General features: G+C 53.2%; 1 protein-coding gene across 1 annotated transcript; it reads right to left on the bottom strand.

Annotated features, from left to right (window-relative positions):
- Positions 1–444: 444 nt before the first annotated feature.
- LOC143692649 (olfactory receptor 14J1-like) lies at positions 445–22,729 on the bottom strand. The gene is made up of 4 exons (XM_077172897.1): positions 22,723–22,729; positions 22,374–22,434; positions 21,527–21,642; positions 445–1,400 (listed from the first exon to the last, which is right to left on the bottom strand). Exons 1-4 carry the CDS (start codon positions 22,727–22,729, stop codon positions 445–447), a joined length of 1,140 nt encoding a protein of 379 aa, XP_077029012.1.
- Between the last annotated feature and the right edge of the window lie 3,837 nt (positions 22,730–26,566).

The raw sequence follows: 26,566 nt of genomic DNA, 5'->3' as shown, positions 1-26,566 counted from the left end.
GCTGCCAGAGCACTCTGGCCTTGCACCCACAGCAGGGCTGGGGAGGGGAGTGTGGAGCTGGGGGGAGCAGATGTGCAAAGAGGCAGGGCCATTGTCCCTGGCCGTGCTGCTGTGCTGGGAGCCCCTTCCCTCAGCCTCAGCTCACAGGCACTGCCCCTGCAGAGCCAGAGAAGGGCTGAGGAAATGCCTTGGACACACAAGGCAGGGCAGACAGTGGATTTTATTCAAATTCACAGGGATCAAGCCTCCTTAAAGTCTTGGTGTTTCAAAAAAAAAGTAGATGTAGAAATGCTCAGTGGAGTATTACAGCATTTTATAAAACACATTATAACACGGAAAAATAATAAGAAAAAGTCCCAATGAAAAAATGGACAAATAGGAATAAATGGCCGAGAGACTGTAAAGAATTACATTCTGAAGGTTCTGAAGCAGAAAAGAGAGAGTTTATTGTTTCTGAAAAGATACAGTCATCATTTTTCTCAGGGTATCCTTGAGCTCCTGGTTCCTCAGGCTGTAGATGAGGGGGTTCAGGGCTGGAGGCACCACCGAGTACAGAACTGACAGGGCCAGATCCAGGGATGGGGAGGACAGGGAGGGGGGCTTCAAGTGAGCAAATGTGGCAGTGATGATGAACAGGGATATCACAGCCAGGTGAGGGAGGCAGGTGGAAAAGGCTTTGTGCCGTCCCTGCTCAGAGGGGATCCTCAGCACAGCCCTGAAGATCTTCACATAGGAGAAAACAATGAACACAAAATAACCCAAAAAAAGAAAAGCACTAAAAGCAACAAGCCCAAATTCCCTCAGGTTTGTGTCTGAGCAGGAGAGCTTGAGGATCTGTGGGATTTCACAGAAGAACTGGCCCAGGGCATTGCCATGGCACAGGGGCAGGGAAAATGTATTGGCCGTGTGCACGAGAGCATTGAGAAAGGCACTGGCCCAGGCAGCTGCTGCCATGTGGGCACAAGCTCTGCTGCCCAGGAGGGTCCTGTAGTGCAGGGGTTTGCAGATGGACACATAGCGGTCGTAGCACATCACGGTCAGAAGATAGAACTCTGCTGAGATGAAGAAGAGAAAGAAAAATAGCTGTGCAGCACATGCAGTGTAGGAGATGTTGCTGGTGTCCCAGAGGGAATTGTGCATGGCTTTGGGGACAGTGGTGCAGATGGAGCCCAGGTCAGCGAGGGCCAGGTTGAGCAGGAAGAAGAACATGGGCGTGTGCAGGTGGTGGCCGCAGGCTACGGCGCTGATGATGAGGCCGTTGCCCAGGAGGGCAGCCAGGGAGATGCCCAGCAAGAGGCAGAAGTGCAGGAGCTGCAGCTGCCGCGTGTCTGCCAATGCCAGCAGGAGGAAGTGCCTGATGGAGCTGCTGTTGGACATTTGCTGGGACTCCACATGGGCACCTGTTCATGGAGAATAGGACAGTGAAGAGTTAGAGGAGATTCCTGTAACCAAAATCAAAGCCATTTCCCGTACACCCTCCTCTGGAACACACAGACAGCCTTTGGTGTTTAAGAGTTCCAGGGTTTTCTTTTTAAGCTCCCCCTATATCTCTCCTCCTATTCTTAGATATCAGGAACTCACAGGCTGAGGGCAGAGGCTTGGCTGGGGCACAGGAGGGAGGGGGCTTGTTCAGAGGGAGGGGCTGCACTGCAGGGGCTCCTGTGGGCATCTCTAAACTCTCCCTGCCACAGCATTGCTGGGCTTTGTTTTCTCTCATTGCCTGATCTTCTCTTTGCTTCCTGCAGATTTCCCTCCTGCAGGTGTTTCCCTGTGCCTGATCTCTCCCTGCCAGCACTCACAGACTCCAAATCTCTGTGCACACTCCTTGGCCCTACAGAACCCTGCCTGTTTGCAGGGCACTGGCTGGGGGCAGGTTCTGTTTGCAGCTTGGAGAAAGGACAGCTCAGACTGAGCCTGATGGCTCCAGCAAAGGTGATGCTGCTGCTGTCCATGGGCAGAGTGGCTGAAAGCACATTAGGGATCTCCTGTAAACCTACTGATCACTAAAAGCAAGAGTTTGGATGTCTTGTGAACTTTTAAAATTTCATAAATAATAATTCATAAGCAAAATTTACCAGGTCAGATATTACAGGCAACTGTCAAAATTTATAATCATCCTTTAATATTTATCACCACCTCCCTACCATTCTTCAATAGTAGGAAACTGAATAAAAAGTCTTAAGAAATTTCTTGTATTTTATCAAAATCCTAGACTTGGAAATATTCTATGACTGACCAGAACCCTTGAGAATGTCAGAGCTTCATGAACATTTCACCTCCCCTGCACCAGAAATACCCAGAGATGTACTCACAGGCTCTGCAGGCATTGGGATGTTCCAGCTTGAGGAGATGGCTCCAGGAGCTGCAGCTGCATTGTCCTGCAGCCAGAGGTTCCTGTGCCAAGGGCTGGCAGTGATTGTGCCCCAGGCACTTCTCAGCCCCTTCCCAGCCCTGACTGATTGAAGCTCTCTGTGCCTCTGGGCTGTGCCCGGGCTGGCTGCAGGCAGTGCCCCAGCCCTGCTGGGCTGGCACAAGAGCTGCTCATCCAGAGAAATGTGCTTTTGAAGCTCTTCTTGGTGACCAGGAGCTGCCTCTGGGCCAGGAGCCCAGCCCAGCTCAGCAGCACAGACACAGCACAAGGACTTTAATCAGCCTCTGGGGCTTTGTGCTCAGGCCCTGGACATCAGTCCCTGAGAGGGAGCTGAAGAAACCTCTCCAGAACTCCAAGGCAGAATCCAACTCCAAAGTTTCTTGGACTTTTAATGGGTCCCAGAGAGGGACACGACTGAGCAAGTGTCCCCAGGCCCCAGGCAGAGCAGAGAACTGCAGGCAGTGATGACAGGTGGGGACAAAGAGAAGCCAAGTCTTGGTGCCCTGGGCCACAGCAGGGTCTGTGCCACCAAGGGCTGGGAGGAGACACCTTGTCCTGAGGCCCTGGGGCCTCCTGGCACAGCCCCAGCCAGGCTGGGCACTGTCAGCCCCTTGTGCTGCCCTCAGCATCCCCCCCTAGCCCACATCCCAGTGGCCTCAAGGATCTGCTGCAAGGAGTCCCTGGGGAGCCTTGCTCAGCAATGGCCCTGGGGGCTCCTTCATGCTCCCTGCAGGGACTGCAGGTTTTTCAAAGGACTTTGGCTTTGGCTTTTGCCTTGCAGTCTCTGAGAGGTTTGTGCAATCATGGCCTCCAATTATCTGCTATAATTAGTCCCTGGAGATTCTCTGCCTGTTGCAGCATTGATTGGGACTCATTAATACTTCAGGGTACTTAAGTTTTTTAAGCTACTTCCTCTTTCCCTTTTGATACAGACTCTATGAGAAAGATTGTGCATTTACAGGTTCCAATTATCTGCCTAATGAGTCCCTGGAGAGCCGTTATCAGTAACAACACTCAGTGGGCTCATTAATGCTTCAAGTACTTCAGTTATTTTAAGGTACTTGTTGTTTCCCTTTTGATACAGACTCTGTGAGAGGTTTGTGCAATCATGGCTCCAATTATCTGCTTTAATGAGTCCCTTGAGAGCTCTGTACTGACACTCAGTGGTGCTCAGTAATGCTTTGAGCTTCTCAAAAATTTTAAGGTAGTTTGGAATTTCCTTTCCACTCTGAGTCTCTGAGATGTTTTTGGTCAATCCTGGCCTCCAATTCTCTCCTCCAAGGAGTCCATGCGGAGCCTGTGTTGGGGATGGACCTCACTGAGACCCATTCATGCTTTGAGACACTTTGGGGTTTTCTTCTGGCTTTGACTCCTGGAAAGGTTTGTGCAATCTCCTCTCAGGCCCTGAGGTTCCAGGGCTCAGCTCCAAATGCACCACAGGGCTCATCAGGATGCAGCAAGTCCTGACGAACCATGGCTCTGCCTTGATTTCCCTCTGCTCTAATGCAGTTTATCAGGAATGTATCTGGAGTGAGTTTGGTTTGCTAATATGAGATTTCTCAGCCAACACATCTATTAGTGCAGTGGGATCAGTATTGGCTAATTTCCATTGCACTCACTGGAATATATTTACTCATTTCCTGCTGTGAGATAGGATTAGGAGAAAGGCAAACTAGGCTCAAAATTTTAAAAGGGTATATAGAAAAGTTTATTACCAGTAAATAGAAGAAAGAGTAATAAGGATCTGAACACTTCTCCTCTCCCTACAACCTTTTCTTTCTTACTGACAATGCAAGGAGACAAAACCTGAAAGTTTCAGTCAGTTTACACCATCTAGAACAGTCTTTCTTCAGTTCACTTAGGGAGAGGAGTCTCTCTTTCATGCTATGGAGACTTCTCCATAAGAAAAACGTTTGCTCGTGGCTCTCAATTCCCACAAATAGCAGCTGCCCAGAAAATCTGGAATCGTGAAGTCCCTCCCATTTTTTCATAGCTTTTCCCACAGCTGTTTTTATGGGCCATGTCAACTTATGGGGTATGAGTTTAAAGATGAGCTGTTGAAGAGCAAAGATTCTCTTCATCTATTTATGAAATCATCTTCCTCTCTGAAAACAAAGATCTTCTTTTCTCCCTGAGGGCACAGGGCCTCATCAGTCTTCTCTTTTTCTCTGTACAAACTTCTCATAGGATCACAGCTACTTCAACATTTGCCTACTTTAGCATGGAGGTTTTTGCTGAACAAGTCATCTCCCCATATTTTCAAATAGTTATAGGGAAAAGAGAGTCTGATATATTAATTCCATCCTTCTCCATAGCTTTACAAGAGGATTTCAGCCCCAAGATCAAGGCATCTCCTCATTCCTCCCATCTGGGACTCAGCTTCCCCTTCAGTGACCTGGGTGTCTTCATGTTTGTCCTTTTCTCTCACTGGAGGGAGGATGGAAGCGCTGAAAGAGTTCATATCTCACCCGGGGCCTGCAGATGGTTCCGTGCCCCCGGCCGGGCTCGGTGCTTGCAGCCGGAGCTGTTTTACGATGGAGGTTTCTGCAGCGGCTGCGCTGGGGCTGTGTCAGGATGGGCCGCGCTGGGGCAGGGCCAGGATCTCAGCAGCCAGGCCAGAGCACAGCAGCAGCACGGCCGGGGCCGATGGCTTCTCCTGCCCCTGCCCGGGGCTTGCGGCTGAAGCCCAAGGGTGGCAGAATCTTGGCCGAGCCGGCCCGGCCCGGGGCTGCTCCTGGGGCCCGGCGGATCCTGGCTGGGCCCGGGCTGGCGGCGGGGCAGGGCTCAGCAGGGCCCAGATGTTCCCAACTGCAGCCATGGCCCGGCCCGGCCTCGGCCCCGCGGCCTCCCCTGCCCTGCCCGGCAGCCGATGGGGCCTGGCGGGGTCCCTGGGAAGGGGCCCGGCCCCACGGCAGGAGCCGCCCGGCCCGGCCTGGCTGAGACGGGGCCGGGTCAGCCTTGTTACCTCTGTGCCAGCCAGAAGGGAAAGAGACCCTCCCAGGCTTTCCCATCTTTAACATGTGTCTTCACAGAGGCGTGTACAGTTTCCTTCATAGTTTAACAGATTGTCAATTCTCAAAGATAATTACTGATTGTTTTTTTTGTCAGACATGGAGGAAACTGCTAGCAGCTTCTCTTAGAACATCACTTCCGTGATGCAAAACCACCACAACTGCACAGAGCACAGAGCTCCTTTGTCCATATATAGTGCTCATGTGCCCGAGGTTTCAAAATACCTCCCTGGGAGATCTCCGGGCCCTCTCCAAGGTGTTTTCAAATGAAAACATTCAGCTCAGAGTCTAAGAAAATCACCAGAGGACAGGGCCAGCCTGGCCTGTCTGTCCTGGCTACTTTTGTCTGAGATCAGTCCTTGGATAAACAGAATTGAGAGGCCAAATTCTAATTTTGGCCATGGTCCCTGGACCTGAAAGCCGGTTCTTTTCCATAGGAAGGAAGGAACAGAGCCCCAGGGTTTCAGAGGCAGATGAGAAATGGCCACCAGAGGCCAAGGCCAGCCAGAGCAAGCAGGATTTTGTTCTGAGTGATATCCTTGCATATAGGAATTGCTTTAGGGAGAGTTTCAATTTTGGCAATGGGCATCTGAAAAGGGGGGTGGTTCTTTCCCATAGCAAGAAAAGCACGGAGCCCCAGTTTTCCAGGAGCTGATGAGAGGCGGCCCTTGACATTGCAACATCAGCCAGACCTGTCAGGGGACCCCTGGGAAGCCAAACCAGCCAGGCCTGTTCCATGTTCCCTCAGTTCCATGGGGCCCCACAGTGTCCCAATGGTCCCTTGCTTCCCTGAGGCCCTGAGGAGTCATAATGCCCCCTTGGTGACACCAGGCCCTGAAGGGTCCCAATGGTCTCCATGGTTCCATCAGGCCCCACGGAGCCATAATGGTCTCTGGGTTCCATGAAGCCCCACTGTGTCACCATGGCCCCTTGGTTCCATGGGCTCCAGTGGTGCCACAATGATTCCCTTGGTTCCATGAGGTCTCCACAGTGTCCCAGTGATCTCCATGGGGAGGGAAGAACCCAGCCCCAGTGTTGCAGGGGCAGTCACCAGAGGTCCAGGCCACCCAGGCTTGATGGTACTGGCAGATTGTGCCTGGGAGCAACCCTTGGATATCCAGAATTTTGGAGGTGGAATCCAATTTCAGACATGGACACCTGGAGGATAAGGATGCTTGTTTTCCATTGGAAAGAAAGCACGGAACACTGATTACACAGTGACATTTGGGGATCTATGGGGAGTATTGGGGATTGTTCCTGCACCTCGTGACCCAACAGGAGCTTCTCTAATAAATGTTGCCTGAAGCTCCCACTGTGGTCATGACAGGAACCCATGTGAGTGTCTGGGACATCCCGGCTCTTTGGCAGCCTGGGGACTCCTGGGATGTCACCATGGGATGGCTGTGACTGTCTCTGACCCCAGGGCTCTTTACCATCCCAGAAAGCCCTGGGAGGCATCCATGGAGCCCCTGTCTCTGTGTGTGACATTCCAGCTCTGGAACAGCCTGGAGACTCTTGGAAAGTCCCCATGGAACCCTTCTGAGGACCTGTGACAAATCTGATCCTTAGCAGGCAACCATCACCAGTCCACTGTTGCTATGGTCAGTTTCCATGGCAACCATCACCAGCCCCCTGCTGCTATGCTCAGTCCCTTGGCAGCTCCATGGAGACCCCATGCCAGGGGTGGTTGCCATGGACACCAGCTCAGGCCTGCAGCCAGAGCCCGTTGCCATGGCAACCATTGGCAGCCCCCATCCCCAGGCTGATGGGATCCCAGAAGCACAGAATTGGCTGAGCTGGGAGGGACCCATCAGGATCCTCCAGTCCAACTGCTGGCCCTGCACAGGACACCCCAACAATGCCAGCCTGGGCCTGGCAGCGCTGGCCAAACGCTGCTGCAGCTCAGAGAGCCCTGGAGCTGGGACCCTGCCCTGGGGAGCCTGGCCAGGGCCCCAGCAGCCTCTGGGCAAAAACCTTTTCCTGACATCCAAGCTGAGCCTGCCCTGACTCAGCTGCAGCCGCTCCCTCCACTCCTGTCCCTGGGCACCAGAGGGAAGAGGTTCCCACAGCCCCAGCCAGGGACCCGCTCCCAAGGCTGCTGCCATGGCCACCAGGGCTGCCACCAGCTGGGATGCTCGCTTTCCACGGGCCGGGCTTCAGGAATGGGATTCCCCAATTTCCTGCTCCCGCTAAAACCGCGCTGCCCTCGCTGCCCTCCCGCCTCCCATGGAAAGCACAAAAGGCAAAGATCCCGGGCTGGGATAAGAACAATTTATTGGGAACAGCAACGAGATAAGGAACAAACAGGAACAGAAACAATATTGATAACAGAAGGGATAAATAAAACTGTTTACAGGGAAAACTACAACACAACTCACAGGGTCTGCCTGGCTACAATATTTCTTGCCTGGAAAGGACACCCTTCTCCTCAGGGAGAGAGAGAGAGTCCCTTTCCTGTCCCTGGCAATGATCTGAGGTGGGACTGAATGTAATGACAGGGCCATGGCCAGACCCTCATGTTCTCCAATCCCACATCAGGTCATTGGCAAAGGGCAGGAAAAGGTACAGGTGTCTTCCCAGCATGGATCACAGGGAACATGGATCACCAGGGCTCTTTCCAATCTGGCTTCTCCCATGGGGGATGAAGCTGGAGTGGTGCATGAAGCTGTTCCTGCAATCGAGGCACTTGCAGGGCTTCATTTACGGGTGGCTCCGTTGGTGTCTTGTCAAATGAGAGCTTCTGGTGAAGCTCTTCCCACACTGGGGACACTCGTAGGGCCTCTGCCTCTCCCCAGTGTGGATGCGCTGGTGCCTGATGAGGGTGGAATTGTGCTTGAAGCTCTTCCCGCAGTCAGGGCAGTAGAAGGGCCTCTCATCCGCGTGAATCCGCTCATGCAGGTGGAGATTTGAGCTGGTCCGAAACCTCTTCCCACACGTGCGGCACTCGTAGGGTCTCTCCCCAAGGTGTATGAGCTGGTGCCTGATGAGGTGGTACTTGCGCTTGAAGCCCATCCCGCAATCAGGGCAGTGGAAGGGCCTTTCCTCTGTGTGAATCTGCCTGGCGAGATCAGGGCCTGTGTGAAACCTCTTCTGGCACTCAGGACACTCGTAGGGCCTCTCCCCAGTGTGGATGCACTGGTGGGTCAAAAGGGTGGAGCTGCAGCTGAAGCCCTTCCCACACTCCCCACACTCATAGGGCCATTCCCCAGTGTGGATCATCTGGTGGCTGATCAGGGTGCTGCTCTGCCTGAAGCTCTTCCCACACTCCAAGCACTTGTGGGGCTTTTTCCCATCATGAAGCTGCTCATGGGCCACCAGCTCCGAGCTCTGGCTGAAGCTCTGTCCACCTTCCTGGCTCAGGGTGGGTCTTTCCTCCTCAGAGCACCCTGGGCTGGGTTTGGAGCCCCTTCTCCTGTGGGATCTCTGGGACTTGTCCTCCACGTTGGAATTCTGCACTGTGGAGCCACTCAAAATGGCCTCTTCCACGATGTTCTGCCTTGGGGATTTGTCCTCCCTGGTCTCCATCCTCAACTCCTTCCCTGGGGGAGGAAAGACAAGGAGAGGATGGGATTTGCCTCCGTGCCAGAGGGAAGGGGAAGGAGATCCCCCCAGTGCATCCCCAGCAGGACGGGGTTGGCAGCAGGGTTGTCCTGCAGCCGGGGGCTGTGCTGGGCTGGGAGATGGAGCAGGAGAGAGGGGGAAAGGGGCACTGACTTCCTCCTCACCTGCCTGGGGCTCCTGGGGCACCTTCTTCTTCCTCACAGCCTCCTCCTCCATCTGGCCAAGTTTATGGGATGGAAAATCCTGTTTTGAGAAGAAAACAAGGGATAAGTACATTGAATTTTGTACTTGTTTGAAGGCAAACTTGGGGAGGGTCTAAACCAGGATTACAATTTAATAAGAAAATGAAGATCAAGGCAATGATGCAGAATCACTGCCTTAAACTGACAGAGTCAGGATATAACCCGACACCCTGCTGGTCAGGCTGGTGGCAGCAGTCCCATTAAATGGTGGCTGCAGTCCTGTGGGAGTGATGAACGTGATTCTGTCCAAGCAGTGATCCTGTAGAAGGGTCTGGTCTTCCTCTGAAGGTCCAGTGGTGGTTCTGGAGCTGTTGTCCTCTGGGAATCCAGTAGGCAAGCTGCTCCTGGTGTTGCAAGGCTCACCTTATATGCAGGTAGGAATGCTTGGATCCTCCCCCTGGGCGGAGCATCCCACAATGGGATGATGGAATTTGATCAGTCCTGCAGTGACACCCAATGGCCCATTGCCAGAAGATATCTCCCCTGGAGGGCGTTATCAGGGCTGAGTCATGGAAGAGATCAAGAACACTGCCCCACCTGTTTCTAGCAGTTGATGTAGATGGGCATTGAAAACATGCATTTGGTTCCAACTTACATTGCAGCCTGAAACAGTGGGGGAATCCCTGCTCAGGGGGTGAACACCACCCCCCTTACCCAAACTGGCTCAGGTGTAAAACCCCCACCCTGGGAAGGCCACACACACACAGGGGACAATGTCACACTTGCCCTGCTCCAGGGCAAATGGCATCTCTCTAATATTTTCTTAACCAGATTGCAAAATTATTTTGGCACAGTGAGTTCAGGGCACTGTTGTTTGACCCCAGTTGCCTTTGACAACAGCATGGTTCCTTCCTCTGAGGAGGTTGTGGGTCTCTCTGGAGGAACTCTTGGAAACTTGGATGCAGCTTCCTCTGAGCAACCTATGGGAGAACTGATGAGGAAAATGGCTGTTGTGGGACTGGAGTGTAAAGAAAATACTTTGTTGTCCCTACTTGAAAAGTTTGTTAAAATCACTGGTGGAAATGGAGCAAATGATACCAGCAAGACTGACAAGGTTCATTCACCACATGGTGAGGAACACAAGGCTGCTAGAAGTCCCACAAGAAGCCCAGCTCAAGTAGCTAAATTCCCAAATAACTACTGAATTCCCAGGCTTGGGTTTTTTCCATATGTGAGAATCATTATTCTCTTCATCCCTGTCACCTTTGTGACAGCTACACAGAGCTTCCACTGCCTTTTAATAATATCTGTATTGGGCCGAATTTGCACTTTTCTTTAATTGGAACCTGCCAGCAGCTGAGCTGGAGCTGTGCAGGAACCAAGGAAACTTGGAATTGCCACAGAATTGCTTCTATTGTCAGCCGGTGCTGCGGCGGCCGTGGGGCAGAGGGGTGGGAAAGGGGGCTCCGGGGTGGCAGTGGAGGAAATGCCGGGCCCGGGGGCTGAGCACAGGGCTGAGCACACAGAGATGGTTTTGTTCTTGCTGAGCTCGCACTGAGCCAAGGCCTGTCCTGCCCCTCATTCGGCCACGCTGGGGAGGGGCTGAGGGTGTGGGGGAGCTTGGGAGGGGACACAGCCAGGACAGGAGATCCCGGCTGACCCCAGGGATAGCCCAGAGCATAGGACATCATGATCAGTGCATGAAGTGTGGGGAACAAGGAGGAAGGGGGCACATTTGCAGTGAGGGTTTTGTCTCCCCAGGTAACACTTAGGCAGGATTGGGCCCTGTTTCGCCAGTGGGCAGGGCCCGCACCAAAGACACAGACACCAACTTAACTTAAGGAACAGTGTAATTTAGATAATGCAAATTTGCAAAAAATTACAAAAATATTAGGTAGGCAAAGCAAATAATCATTAGTAAATAATTCCGAAAGAGAAGATGTTGAAATGAGTATCACACAACTGTCCATTTCTGGCTGCAGGCTCTGGAGATTCTATCTCTGCCTTCAATCAGGGTTGCATTCCCTAAAGAATCCTGGTATCAAATCCTGCTTTCCAAGGCTGGAACAGTGTCTCAGGTTTAGCTGGGTGTGTATTCAATTACCCTCTGTTAAAGTTGGGGCAATTATCATCTGTTAATTGAGCAGTTTAATTTATCTCTTCCACATGAATCCTCCCTCCAGGGAGATATCTTCTGTTAATGGGCCATTGAGTGTCACTGATAAAAATTCCATCATCCCATTGTGAGAAGATCTGCCCAGAGGGAGGAGCCAAGCATTCCTACCTGGAGATAATCTGAGAATGTGAACAACAGAGTCAGCCTTCTCCCACAAGATTCCCATAAGAGCAGCTTTCAGCTCCACTGGATCCCAGAGGAAGACCAGGCCAATCGACGCCACAACTGGACCTTCAGAGGAAAACTCCACCCTTCTACAGGATCACTGCTCCAACAGAACCACACCTGTCCCTGCAGGAGCACTGCAGCCACCATTTAACAGGAGTGCTACCAACACTCTGACCCACAGGGTGTCAGGTCGTATTCTTACTCTGTAAGTAGTTTTTAGTACTACTGCATGTGTATTTTTAATTTTCCTTCTGAAGAATTGTTATTCCTATTCCCATAGACTTTGCTTGACAGCCCCTTGTTTTGAAAATTATAATTCCAAGTGAAGGGATTAACATTTTCCATTTCAGGGGAGTCTCCTGCCTTCCTTAGCAGACACCTGTCTTTTCAAACTGACACAATACCCTGGGACAGCCAGGCAGGTGAGGAGGAAGTCAGTGCCCCTTTCCCCCTCTCTCCTGCTCCATCTCCCAGCCCAGCACAGCCCCCGGCTGCAGGACAACCCTGCTGCCAACCCCGTCCTGCTGGGGATGCACTGGGGGGATCTCCTTCCCCTTCCCTCTGGCACGGAGGCAAATCCCATCCTCTCCTTGTCTTTCCTCCCCCAGAGAAGAAGCTGAGGATGGAGACCACGGAGGACAAATCCCCAAGGCAGAACATCGTGGAAGAGGCCATTTTAAGTGGCTCCACAGTGCAGAATTCCAACGTGGAGGAAAAGCCCCAGAGATTCCACAGGAGGAGGGGCTCCAAACCCAGCCCAGGGTGCTCTGAGGAGGAAAGACCCACCCTGAGACAGGAAGGTGGACAGAGCTCAGAGCTGGTGGCCCATGAGCAGCTTCATGATGGGAAAAAGCCCCACAAGTGCTTGGAGTGTGGGAAGAGCTTCAGGCAGAGCAGCACCCTGATCAGCCACCAGATGATCCACACTGGGGAATGGCCATACGAGTGTGGGGAGTGTGGGAAGGGCTTCAGCTGCAGCTCTGCCCTCATCAACCACCAACGCATCCACACTGGGGAGAGGCCCTACGAGTGTCCTGAGTGCCAGAAGAGGTTTCAGACCAGCTCCAGTCTCCTCTGCCACCAGCAGATTCACACTGGGGAGAGGCCCTTCCGCTGCCCTGACTGTGGGAAGGGCTTCAAGCACAACTCCAACGTCGTCACCCACGGTGCAGCCACGCTGGGGAGAGCCCCTACGAATGTCCCCAGTGTGGGAAGAGCTTCACCAGCAGCTCTCACTTGACCAGACACCCATGGAGCCGCCAGTAAGGAAAGCCCTGCAAATGCCCCAGCTGCAGGAACAGCTTCATGCACCGCTCCAGCTTCATCCCCCTTTAGAGGACCCGCATTGGGAAGAGTCCTGGGGATCCGTGTTGCCCATGATCCATGCTGGGAAGACACCTCTCCCTTTTCCTGCCCGTGACATGATGTGGGATTGAAGAACATGATGGTCTGGCCATGGCCCTTTCATTACATTCACTCCCACCTCAGGCTATTGCCAGGGGCAGGAAAGGGACCTTCTCTCTCTCTCCCAGAGGAGAAGGGTCTCCTTTCCAGACAGGGGAAATTGTGGCTGGAAAGAGACAGTCAGTTGTGTTGTAGTTTTCCCTGTCAAAGTTTTATTTATCCCTTCTGTTATCAATATTGTTTCTGTTCCATTTTTTCCTTATCTCGTTGCTGTTCCCAATAAATTGTTCTTATCCCAGCCCGGGATCTTTGCCTTTTGTGCTTTCCATGGGAGGCAGGGGGGCAGCGAGGGCAGCGTGGTTTTAGCAAGAGCAGGAAATTGGGGAATCCCATTCCTGAAGCCCGGCCCGTGGAAACCGAGCATCCCAGCTGGTGGCAGCCCTGGTGGCCATGGCAACCACCCCTGGCATGGGGTCTCCATGGAGCTGCCAAGGGACTGAGCATAGCAACAGGGGGCTGGTGATGGTTTCCATGGAAACTGACTACAGCAACAGGGTCCTGGTGACGGTTGCCTGCTAAGGATCAGATTTGTCACAGGCCCTCACAGGGGTTCCATGGGGACTTTCCAAGAGTCTCCAGGCTGTTCCAGAGCTGGAATGTCACACACAGAGACAGGGGCTCCATGGAGACCTCCCAGGGCTTTCTGGGGATGGTAAAGAGCCCTGGGGTCAGAGGCAGTCACAGCCATCCCATGGTGACATCCCAGGAGTCCCCAGGCTGCCAAAGAGCCGGGATGTCCCAGACACTCACAGGGGTTCCTGTCATGACCACAGTGGGAGCTTCAGGCAACATTTATTAGAGAAGCTCCTGTTGGGTCACGAGGTGAAGAAACGATCCCCAATGCTCCCCATAGATCCCCAAATGTCACTGTGTAATCAGTGTTCCGTGCTTTCTTTCCAATGGAAAACAACCATCCTTATCCTCCAGGTGTCCATGTCTGAAATTGGGATTCCACCTCCAAAATTCTGGATATCCAAGGGTTGCTCCCAGGCACAATCTGCCAGTACCATCATGCCTGGGTGGCCTTGACCTCTGGTGACTGCCCCTGCAACACTGGGGCTGGGTTCTTTCCTTCCCATGGAGATCACTGGGACACTGTGGGGACCTCATGGAACCAAGGGGATCCTTGTGGCACCACTGGAGCCCATGGAACCAAGGGGCCATGGTGACACAGTGGGGCTTCATGGAACCCAGAGACCATTATGGCTCCGTGGGGCCTGATGGAACCATGGAGACCATTGGGACCCTTCAGGGCCTGGTGTCACCAAGGGGGCATTATGGCACCTCAGGGCCTCAGGGAAGCAAGGGACCATTGGGACACTGTGGGGCCCCATGGAACTGAGGGAACATTGAACAGGCCTGGCTGGTTTGGCTTCCCAGGGGTCCCCTGACAGGTCTGGCTGATGTTGCAATGTCAAGGGCCGCCTCTCATCAGCTCCTGGAAAACTGGGGCTCCGTGCTTTTCTTGCTATGGGAAAGAACCACCCCCCTTTTCAGATGCCCATTGCCAAAATTGAAACTCTCCCTAAAGCAATTCCTATATGCAAGGATATCACTCAGAACAAAATCCTGCTTGCTCTGGCTGGCCTTGGCCTCTGGTGGCCATTTCTCATCTGCCCCTGAAACCCTGGGGCTCTGTTCCTTCCTTCCTATGGAAAAGAACCGGCTTTCAGGTCCAGGGACCATGGCCAAAATTAGAATTTGGCCTCTCAATTCTGTTTATCCAAGGACTGATCTCAGACAAAAGTAGCCAGGACAGACAGGCCAGGCTGGCCCTGTCCTCTGGTGATTTTCTTAGACTCTGAGCTGAATGTTTTCATTTGAAAACACCTTGGAGAGGGCCCGGAGATCTCCCAGGGAGGTATTTTGAAACCTCGGGCACATGAGCACTATATATGGACAAAGGAGCTCTGTGCTCTGTGCAGTTGTGGTGGTTTTGCATCACGGAAGTGATGTTCTAAGAGAAGCTGCTAGCAGTTTCCTCCATGTCTGACAAAAAAAACAATCAGTAATTATCTTTGAGAATTGACAATCTGTTAAACTATGAAGGAAACTGTACACGCCTCTGTGAAGACACATGTTAAAGATGGGAAAGCCTGGGAGGGTCTCTTTCCCTTCTGGCTGGCACAGAGGTAACAAGGCTGACCCGGCCCCGTCTCAGCCAGGCCGGGCCGGGCGGCTCCTGCCGTGGGGCCGGGCCCCTTCCCAGGGACCCCGCCAGGCCCCATCGGCTGCCGGGCAGGGCAGGGGAGGCCGCGGGGCCGAGGCCGGGCCGAGCCATGGCTGCAGTTGGGAACATCTGGGCCCTGCTGAGCCCTGCCCCGCCGCCAGCCCGGGCCCAGCCAGGATCCACCGGGCCCCAGGAGCAGCCCCGGGCCGGGCCGGCTCGGCCAAGATTCTGCCACCCTTGGGCTTCAGCCGCAAGCCCCGGGCAGGGGCAGGAGAAGCCATCAGCCCCGGCCGTGCTGCTGCTGTGCTCTGGCCTGGCTGCTGAGATCCTGGCCCTGCCCCAGCGCGGCCCATCCTGACACAGCCCCAGCGCAGCCGCTGCAGAAACCTCCATCGTAAAACAGCTCCGGCTGCAAGCACCGAGCCCGGCCGGGGGCACGGAACCATCTGCAGGCCCCGGGTGAGATATGAACTCTTTCAGTGCTTCCATCCTCCCTCCAGTGAGAGAAAAGGACAAACTGCAGGCACAGAGAGGAGCAACATGAAGACACCGAGGTCAGTGAAGGGAAAGTTGAGTCCCAGATGGAAGGGATGAGGAGATGCCTTGATCTTGGGGCTGAAATCCTCTTGAAAAGCTATGGAGAAGGATGTAATTAATATATCAGACTCTCTTTTCCCCTATAACTATTTGAAAATATGGGGAGATGACTTGTTCAGCAAAGGCCTCCATGGTAAACTAGGCAAATGTTGAAGTAGCTGTGATCCTATGAGAAGTTTAAAGAGAGAAAGAGAGAAGAGTGGTGAGATCCTCTGCCCTCAGGGAGTGAAGAAGATCTCTGTTCTCAGAGATGAAGATGATTTCATAAATAGATGAAGAGAATCTTTGCTCTTGAACAGCTCCTCTCTAAACTCATACCCCATTAGTTGACATGGCCCATAAAAACAGCTGTGGGAAAAGCTATGAAAAATGGGAGGGACTTGACAATTGCAGATTTTCTGGGCAGCTGCTCTTCGTGGGAATTGAGAGCCACGAGCAAATGTTTTTCTTATGGAGAAGTCTCCATTGCATGAAAGCGAGAATCCTCTCCCTAAGTGAACTGAAGAAAGACTGTTCTAGATGGTATAAACTGACTGAAACTTTCAGGTTTTGTCTCCTTGCATTGTCAGTAAGAAAGAAAAGGTTGTAGGGAGAGGAGAAGTGTTCAGATTCTTATTACTCTTTCTTCTTTTTACTGGTAATAAACTTTTCTGTATACCCTTTAAAAATTTTGAGCCTACTTTGCCTTTCTCTTATTATTCTTTTTTCTATCTAGTGGTAATAAACTTTTCTATATACCCTTTTAAAATTTTGAGCCTACTTTGCCTTTCTCCTAATCCTATCTCACAGCAGGAAATGAGTAAATATATTCCAGTGAATGCAATGGTAATTAGCCAACACTGATCCCACTGCACTGATAGGTGCATTGGCTGAGAAATCTCAAATTAGCAAACCAAACTCACTCCAGATACATTCCTGATAAACTGCATTAGAGCAGAGGGAAATCAAGGCAGAGCCATGGTTCGTCAGGACTTGCTGCATCCTGATGAGCCCTGTGGTGCATTTGGAGCTGAGCCCTTGAACCTCAGGGCCTGAGTGGAGATTGCACAAACCTTTCCAGGAGTCAAAGTCAGAAGAAAACCCCAAAGTGTCTCAAAGCATGAATGGGTCTCAGTGAGGTCCATGCCCAACACAGGCTCCGCATGGATCCCTTGGAGGAGACAATTGGAGGCCAGGATTTGCCAAAAACATCTCAGAGACTCAGAGTGGAAAGGAAATTCCAAACTACCTTAAAATTTTTGAGAAGCTCAAAGCTTCTGAGCCCCACTGAGTGTCAGTACAAAGCTCTCCAGGGGCTCATTAAAGCAGATAATTGGGGCCATGATTGCACAAACCTCTCACAGTCTGTATCAAAAGGGAAACACCAAGTACCTTAAAATAACTAAAGTACCTTAAAGCATTAATGAGCGCACTGAATGTTGTTACTGATAACGGCTCTCCAGAGACTCATTAAGCAGATAATTGGAGCCTGTAAATGCACAATCTTTTTCATAGAGTCTGTATCAAAAGGGAAAGAGGAAGTAGCTTAAAAAACTTAAGTACCCTGAAGTATTAATGCGTCCCAATCAATGCTGCAACAGGCAGAGAATCTCCAGGGACTAATTACAGCAGATAATTGGAAGCCATGATTGCACAAACCTCTCAGAGACTGCAAGGCAAAAGCCAAAGCCAAAGTCCTTTGAAAAACCTGCAGTCCCTGCAGGGAGCATGAAGGAGCCCCCAGGGCCATTGCTGAGCAAGGCTCCCCAGGGACTCCTTGCAGCAGATCCTTGAGGCCACTGGGATGTGGGCTAGGGGGGGATGCTGAGGGCAGCACAAGGGGCTGCCAGTGCCCAGTCTGCCTGGGGCAAAATCACTGCCAGCCCTTGGCACAGGAACCTCTGGCTGCAGGACAATGCAGCTGCAGCTCCTGGAGCCATCTCCTCAAGCTGGAACATGCCAATGCCTGCAGAGCCTGTGAGTACATTCTCTGCTTGTCTCTTGTGCAGAGCAGCCCGGGGTGCCCAGGGCTGTCCTGCAGAGCAGGGTCCTGCAGCCCAGGGCGCTGTGCTGGGGCAGGGACTCTGCTGCCTGCCAGGGACAGCTCTCAGCCAGCCCTGGCAGCTGCTCCCAGCATTGGGGGACAAGATCTGGGTGGCAGGAGACAGCTGGTGAGGCTTGGAAGTGTTCTCCTTGTGTGGGGAGGATGCTGCATTGTTCAGGACTGCTCCCAGCATGACATTGAACTGCAGAACCTTTTCAAGTAGATTATACAGGAAGCACAGCAAGGCAGGGACTGCATAGAAGGGAAAATCCTGCTTTTTTAATCTACTGCTCTAGGTTGCCTGGATGGGAAATTGCACATAGATATTCATCTCTTACTTCAGATTGAGAAAACAAAAAATCTATCAGATGTAATAAACCAGGAAGTCACAGAAATCAGCACAGAGCCCCTCACAGGCAGCATCAGTGTCACTTTTCCAGCCTCCTCAGGGTTGCTCTGTCGCTGCCATCAGAGCCTGCAGAGCCAGAGCTGCCCCTGGGCAGTGCCTGAGCTGGGAGGGCTCTGCAGGGCAGAGCTGAGCCCCCAGGGCTGGGCTGGGCTCTGGCAGCACTGGCAGGGCCCAGCCCTGGGCACAGGGAAGCAGCTGCTGGCAGGGACAGCTCCAGGCAGCAGAGCCCTGGGCAGGCAGTGGGGGGAAAGTGCCCCCACGCTGTGCCTGATATTTCAAGTCCTCTCCAAACCCAACTATTCCATGATTACTTTTCTTACAGATCCCCATGCCAAGGCATCACAGCAAGTGTCCAACAGCAGCTCCATCAGGCCATTCCTCCTGCTGGCATTGGCAGACACACGGCAGCTGCAGCTCCTGCACTTCTGCCTCTTGCTGGGCATCTCCCTGGCTGCCCTCCTGGGCAACGGCCTCATCATCAGCGCCGTAGCCTGCGGCCACCACCTGCACACGCCCATGTTCTTCTTCCTGCTCAACCTGGCCCTCGCTGACCTGGGCTCCATCTGCACCACTGTCCCCAAAGCCATGCACAATTCCCTCTGGGACACCAGCAACATCTCCTACACTGCATGTGCTGCTCAGCTCTTTTTCTTTCTGTTCTTCATCTCAGCAGAGTTTTATTTGCTGACGATCATGTGCTATGCTATGACCGCTACGTGTCCATCTGCAAACCCCTGCACTACGGGACCCTCCTGGGCAGCAGAGCTTGTGCCCACATGGCAGCAGCTGCCTGGGCCAGTGCCTTTCTCAATGCTCTCATGCACACGGCCAATACATTTTCCCTGCCCCTTTGCCATGGCAATGCCCTGGGCCAGTTCTTCTGTGAAATCCCTCAGATCCTCAAGCTCTCCTGCTCAAAATCCTACCTCAGGGAATTTGGGCTCATTGCTGTAAGTGTGTGTTTAGATTTTGTTTGTTTTGTGTTCATTGTTTTCTCCTATGTGAAGATCTTCAGGGCTGTGCTGAGGATCCCCTCTGAGCAGGGACGGCACAAAGCCTTTTCCACCTGCCTCCCTCACCTGGCCGTGCTCTCTCTGTTCTTCAGCACTGGTGCTTCTCTGTACCTGAAGCCCCCCTGAAAGGAAGGTGTAGAGCTACCAGACGTAGAACGGCGAAGTTCTTCAATGTCCAGCCAATGGAGTTCACCAGGTCACGTCTGGGGAGGTCTCCGGGTTGCAGTTCATCCAAACTCTTATTATACTCTTTTTCTTTATGGGGGAAGGGGTAAAACTTGAAACTGAATCAAAGGTAGTCTATTGTATTTTGGGGGGAAAATGGTATTTAGAGAAGGGTACACACAGTCCATGTTCTCAGCAGTGGGTGAGAGCCATTGTCTTCTTGGTCCACTGCTCACACCTGCAACATCCATCTTGCTTTGGTCAGCTTGCCTCCCCCACACACCTCCCCCAGGTTGGGGGTCTCAGTCCCAGTCCTTGGAAAGAGTGGGGGGGACCTTTTCCCATAGGGATTTCATGTCCTGCTCTTTGATGGAGAGGCTTCTTACATCTCAGTCTGTCTGTCACAGTGGTTGTAAGACAAGTGAGGGGTCTGTGGAGAGCTAGGGATCTGCCTGCGGAAGATCTCGGGCTGTACGGGTAGATAAGAAGCTCCCCCTCACCCTGCAGTCTGACCTTTGCTCTGTACCCGGCCGCACCCGGCCGGATGTGAGCAGAGGGAAGTGACACAGACTGCCCAAACCATAAATACCCCTGAGACCCGTCAATAAACACCATTTGCTGTCCACCACATTGGTGTATGTAGCATTGGACCGAGTGACCCTGGGCCTTGGGTCACCGTGCCGGACCTCCCGAACCAGGTCGCTATGCCATAACGGCAACATCTGATGCCGAAACCCCGGGAAAATCGCAGCGCCCGGAGTTCGGGATTTCGCCTGGACAGGGGACCGGCGGCTGCACAGCAGGCCTAGTGCAGCGGGGGGGACGCCCCCGGACCAGCGTGGACCATGGAAGCCATAGCGAAGGTCGTAACTCAGATGCATGCTCAATGGGGGATTGATTGTAAGCTAAAAGATTTATGTCTTGCTATACCGAGACTTATTAAGCTGGGGGCGATAGACAGCCCGGTGGACATTCTCCATTCGGAGATATGGGATACTTGTACAAAGGTTTTAGCTGAGGAAACTATGTCCGCAGGCTCAGGGGAAGCTCTAAAGTCATGGGGCAGAGTCGTGCAGGCTCTGCAGAAAGCTAGAGAAGAGCAGGAGACCTGGAAAGCCGCGCAGGCTTGGCTATTAGCCACGCCGCAGTTGGGGGTGGGCGCGGCAATGCAAACCACGGAGGGCTTCGATCAGATCGGCACCGCGGAACCGCGAGCGCCGGATTCCCCCGAGCAGACCGCTTCACCATCAGAGGGGGGGAACGCGCGCGGGCGTTTTGGCAGGGGTTAACGGAGGAAGCGCAGGAGGCGGCGAAATTGCCGGACCCCAAAGGGGTGGATAAAAGCGCAACCCCTCCGTATGCGTTTGAAAATGGCGCCGAACCGCGTGTTCAGGGCGGAAAGGAGAACACGGGGGGCGGAAATGCAGTCAGCCTGCTTAACAACGCATGCGCGGGCAAGCAGGGGGACGGGGCGGCCCCCCGCGGAGGAGCGTAAGGCCAATCAGAGCGCTCAGTTCACTTTAGGTCCTTATAGGGCAAGGACCTCCCCCAGCAGGAGGCGGGGGGACCCCAGGGGGAGGGAACGGCCCGACCCCCGCAAGAAGGGGCGGGGTCGGAGCCCGGGAAAAAAGGAAGAGCAGCCCGGAAACGTCCGGGCAGTTGACTTCCGGCTCCGACTCGGACTCGAGCTCCGAGCTCCAGAGGGGAACGGGGAGTTCCGACTCGGATTCGGGTTTTAACAGAAGGAGAGCAGCGGCATACAAGGTCACTAGCCACAGCGCTCCTGCATGGGTGAAGGGGATATCGGAGAAAGATCGAACTCCGCTTACAGACTGGCGGAAAATAAAAATAGCGTGTGCTGAATGGACTCCGTCAGCAAAACTGGTGTTCCCCGTTCGGGTGGGGGGAGCCGGCGGGAATCAAAGGACCTATTCCCCGGTAAACCCGAAAGACGTGCAGGCAATTATTAAAGCAATTGCAGATAGGGGAATTAATTCTGCCATGGTTTCCACACTCATTGACAGCGTTTTTGGAGGGGATGACATGTTACCTTTTGATATTAAGCAGACTTGCAGAATGATTTTTGATGGGGCAGGGATGATCGTTTTTAAGCAGGAATGGGAGGATAACTGTATTAAGCAGCTGGCCCTGGTAACAGGGGCAGACCATCCACTGCACGGCTCCAGCATACAGAGGCTAATGGGCACAGACCCTACAATGATCACCCCCCAGGCACAGGCTGAGGGCTTGCGGGCACATGAGGTTATGACAAGAACCCGTGCTGCCCGAGAAGCCATCCGTGTTGCTTCCAAAGTAATAGCCAAACCGTCGCCTTGGTCCACAATAAAGCAGAGTGAGAGTGAAAGCTTCACTCAGTTTGTGGATCGTTTACAGGCTGCCTTGGACTCCTCAACATTACCCTCAGAGGCAAAGGGTCCTGTGCTGGCAGAGTGCCTGCGCCAGCAATGCAACTCAGCCACCAAAGACATTTTAAGATCACTGCCGCAAGGGTCTAATCTAGCTGCCATGATCAGACACGTTGCAAAGGAAGAACACCTAGCTCCCATTCAAGCAGCAGTTCACACTGCAATAACGAGTGTCATGGCATGCTTTAAGTGTGGCCAAGCTGGGCACGTGGCAACAAACTGCCCCCAGTCAGGGCACCCACCAGCAGCTGCTCTACCACGCCACGGGAGACCTAGGGGACCATGCTGGGCATGTGGAAAGAAAGGGCATTTAGCTAAGGAATGCAGATCCAGGCATCAGGGAAACGGGAGAGGGAGGGGGCAGCCGGGCCGTATCCAGCCTCCTCCCACCTGGAACATGCAGCGGCCCAGCTACAGCAACCTCCAATGGGGCACACGGCTCTCATGCCCACCACCTCCACCCCCTCAGGGAATGACCAACTTTGTCGCCCAGCCAATGGCTCAATCGAACCCATCTGCACCTCAGGAATACCAAGAACCGCTCCCTGGGGCCGAGGCCCCTGGGTGGCTTTGGCCATGAAAGCATGGGAACGGGACCCATGGGTGGCCTTCGCCGCGAAGGTGGGGAAACACCCACTGATCGTGTGGGCAGTGTGTCGTCTCCACAACAGCTCCGACGACTCGGCCATCTGCCTTCCCTTTTGGGCGGACACAGGGTCAGATGTCACCGTCATCCCAGACATACATTGGCCTCGACCATGGAAGCTAGAAGTAGCCCCCATGGTGGGCGGAGTTGGAGGGCTGTCCCGAGCCCACAAGAGCACCCAACCAGTGGCAATAACCCTCTGCACCGAGAGAGGACCGGGAAGAACTATCACCCTCACTGCATATGTGATGTCGGACTGCCCACCCTTGCTAGGGAGGGATGCCCTAGCCCTGCTGGATGTTAGGGTGACAAATTTATTCTAGGGGCCACTGTCGCGTACCCGCCATTGCCCATCAAGCTGACTTGGAAATCAGCCGACCCAGTGTGGGTCGAACAGTGGCCCTTGTCAACGCCTCGAATGACTGCCCTCATTGAGTTAGTTAGCCGTGAATTACACAAGAATCATATAGAACCCTCCACGAGTCCATGGAACACTCCGATCTTTGTAATACCTAAGCGGTCTGGTGAAGGCTTTCGTCTCCTGCACGACTTGCGAGAAGTGAACAAGAGAATCCAGCCTATGGGCCCTGTGCAAACTTCGCTGCCCATGAACTCTGTGATACCAAAAGGACAACCCTGTGCAGTGCTCGACATCAAAGACTGCTTCTTTTCTATTCCCCTGCACGAAGACGACAAGGAGTGTTTCGCCTTCTCCATCGTCTTCCCAAACAGCCAGCGGCCCAACCTACGCTTCCAATGGAGGATGCTTCCACAAGGAATGCTCAACTCCCCAACTATCTGCCAGATCACCATGGACCGAGCGCTAGCACCAGTCCGGCAGAGCAATCCGACTGTAACCATCGTGCAGTACATGGACGACATCCTGATCGCCGCACCATCCACGAGACAAGTGGACCAGCTGGTGTCTACCATCTCCGAGACCTTAAGGACAAATGGCTTTGAGGTAGCGAGTGCAAAAATAAAAAAGGGACCATGCGTGACCTTCCTAGGAGTGAGAATCACAAGCTCCTACATAACTCCTCCCCAGATGAAAATCCGCTGAGACATCAAGACGCTCCACGACATGCAACAGCTGGTAGGGTCCTTACAGTGGCTCCGCAACATCGTCCTGATTCCTCCCGAGGTCATGGACCCTCTGAATGACCTCTTGAAAGGGAAGAACCCATGGGAGCAAAAAACCCTGACACCGGAAGCGGTATGCTCGCTCAACTTCATCGAACGTCAGATGTCAGAGAGCATGCTCACCAGATGGGACTCAAGTGCTCCAGTCGATCTGTATGTCCACTTTACAAAAAAGGGGGGAGTGGGAGCCTTAGCCCAAGGACCCCCCGACAAGGCCCAACCAATACTATGGGTGGTCTTGGGGAAACCGTCGCGTGCCTTTTCCCCGGGAGTCGAGTGCCTCTGCAGCCTCATCATGAAAGGCAGGAAACTTGCCCTAAGACATCTGGGCATCGAACCTTCCAGGATAAGCTTGCCTCTCCGCAAACAGCTCTCTGCGCAGTCAACAACAATATCGGAATATCTAGCCATGGCCCTTACAGGCTTTGGAGGAGAGATTTGCTACGCGGAAAAACCCCCTTGGACTCGGCTGCTCACGGTCATCGATATTGACCTCCCACCAAAAGTACTTGACCAACCACGGGCGGGACCAACCATCTTCACAGACGCATCATCGCAGACCTCCACCGCGGCGGCAGTATGGCAGTCAGGAGAACAGTGGCAATGTGTCAAGGCAACCGACCCCACGCTTTCGGTCCAACAGCTTGAAGCAGCAGCTGTAGTGCTAGCGTGCGGACTGTTCCCAGAAGAACACCTTAACATTGTGACTGATTCCATATTTGTGGCCAATCTCTGCCTAGCCATGTCCGGACCAGGTGTGTCAGTGTCCACAGTGGCAACGATGCTGGAGGAAGCACTCTATTCACGGAAAGGCACCATATCAGTCATCCACATCAACAGCCACGACCCGGTCAAAGGATTCTACCAAATAGGCAACGACAAGGCTGACGCTGCCGCAAAGGGCGTATGGACACTGAAAGAAGCTCATCAGTTGCACGAATCCCTTCACATCGGAGCTAAAGCGCTTGCGAAAAGGTGCGGGATTTCTACCGTGGACGCAAAGCACGTCATCGCTACGTGCCCCCACTGCCAGAAGTCGCCACTGTGGTCGAGTGGCGTCAACCCCAGAGGCCTCAAAGCCTCAGAAATATGGCAAACAGACTTTACACAATGCCAGCTGTTGAAACCCCGAGCGTGGCTCGCGGTTACCGTAGATACGTACAGCGGCATGATTGTGGCCACACAGCATCTCAAGACCGATTCCAAAGCGACCATCCAACATTGGCTAACAGCCATGGCATGGCTTGGAGTTCCAAAACAGATCAAAACAGATAATGGCTCAAACTTCATCTCAAAGGTAGTCCAAGCATTCGCCTCGAAATGGAACATCGCCTTGGTGCATGGCATCCCATACAACAGCACTGGGCAAGCCATCGTCGAGAGAGCAAACCAGACTCTGAAAACTAAGCTGGAAGTGCTAGCAAAGGCAGAAGGCTTCACCAATGCCATTCCCCCGGGTGACCAGGCGCGCATGCTGGCAGCTGCGCTGCTAGCATTAAATCAATTCCCTAGGGGGGACGAAATAAACAGTCCTGCTCAGAGACACTGGGCCACTCGGGCACTAGAGGAAGGCCCACGGGTGGTGATCAAAAATGAACTAGGGGAGTGGGAACAGGGTTGGAGATTGGTGCTCACGGGGCGGGGATATGCGGCCGTTAAAAAGGACGGGGACATTAAATGGTGTCCACTCAAATCTATCAAACCAGACCTTCATAGGGAAACTCATGAGAATTGTGAGACTTTGTTTGCAGGACTGGATCATTGGACGTCCCCAAAACTCATATTCCCCACTACTGGGAAAGAGAGAGAGGCCAACGAGCAACCCGACATCTCCTGAGAAGCTCGTGCCATCAAAATTAAAGCAACAACGGTGTTTCTGTGTGATTTTGCTGTTGGGGCTTGTCACCAGAGGGCAAGCCAGCCCAGACTACTACCCTCATCAGCCCTTCAGGTGGGTCATGCAACATCTTACTGGTGACAAGATGATCAGAGACATCACCACGCCGAACGCCCCGTCCTTTGTGCTTCGCGTCACCGACCTGTTTCCGGGACAACCAAAGGTAGACCCCTATTCTTCACACGCCACACACATGTACCTATCCTACTGGTGCCCAGCCTCAAACCCAGGAAAAGGTTATTGCAATCGCCCAGGGTGGGGATACTGTGGGCACTGGGGCTGTGAAACAATAGTTACAGACGCCAGGCCGTCAGGACCTGGGTGGGACCCACAAGAGCCCGACAGATTCCTACAGTTCACCTGGGCACCCGCAGGCTGCAAAACACCCGTCTTCCTCCAGGGAAGTTTCTATCGAAACCACCATAAAGTCCCCAAATTCCAGAAATGCACTCACTATAACATGACAGTTTTGCAGCCGAATCACCCTAGCTGGGCTGTGGGCAAAGCATGGACAGTAGTCCTTCAAGGGTCAGAAAAGTGGGTGAATGTGCGAATTACCAGACTCCAACCGTCAGCACCCAGAGCAGTTGGGCCCAACAAAATGATCAAAAGCACACAGAAAGGGAGAAACATGACCTACCCCAAAGCCTTGCCCACAAGGGTCACCGATGTCCCGACTGGCGATGAGGAAGCCTTCCAGATAGGCCAATCAGCCAGGTCAGGCTCGAACCCAATCCTTCGCATGTTAGAAGCTACCTTTCTATCCCTGAATGAATCTAACCCTAACATAACCGATTCCTGCTGGCTTTGCTACGATGTTAAACCCCCCTTTTACGAAGGAGTCGCTTTAGATACCCCCTTCAGCTATTCCACAGCCGATGCCCCTCGCCAGTGCAGATGGGACACACCCCGCAAAGGAATTACCCTGAGTCAAGTCACAGGTCAGGGCAGATGCTTTGGCAATGCAACCCTAGCTAAGCGGAAAGGCGACGTCTGCACCGAAGTAGTTGAGCCCGACAGGAAGAATAATAAGTGGGTAGTCCCATCCGTATCTGGGATGTGGGTTTGCCAGAGATCTGGAGTGAGTCCCTGCGTGTTTCTTGCCAAATTCGGTAACTCTAACGACTTTTGTGTTCAAGTTCTG

The sequence above is a fragment of the Agelaius phoeniceus genome, assembly GCF_051311805.1.
Source record: "Agelaius phoeniceus isolate bAgePho1 chromosome W unlocalized genomic scaffold, bAgePho1.hap1 SUPER_W_unloc_2, whole genome shotgun sequence".
NCBI classification, from domain to species: domain Eukaryota; kingdom Metazoa; phylum Chordata; class Aves; order Passeriformes; family Icteridae; genus Agelaius; species Agelaius phoeniceus.
Note: the sequence above shows the minus strand (reverse complement) of the source record. Positions and strands in the feature narration are given on the sequence as shown.

Excerpts from the sequence above, each read along its gene's own strand:
- LOC143692649 (XM_077172897.1), bottom strand. Across the intron at positions 21,643-22,373 it reads ACACACTGCCCACACGATCA|GCGACGGTTTGGCTATTACT; the intron begins GTGGGTGTTTCC and ends TTGTGGACCAAG. Across the intron at positions 1,401-21,526 it reads GTGCCTGGGGGGTGATCATT|GTGCCCATGTGGAGTCCCAG; the intron begins GTAGGGTCTGTG and ends CTCCATGAACAG.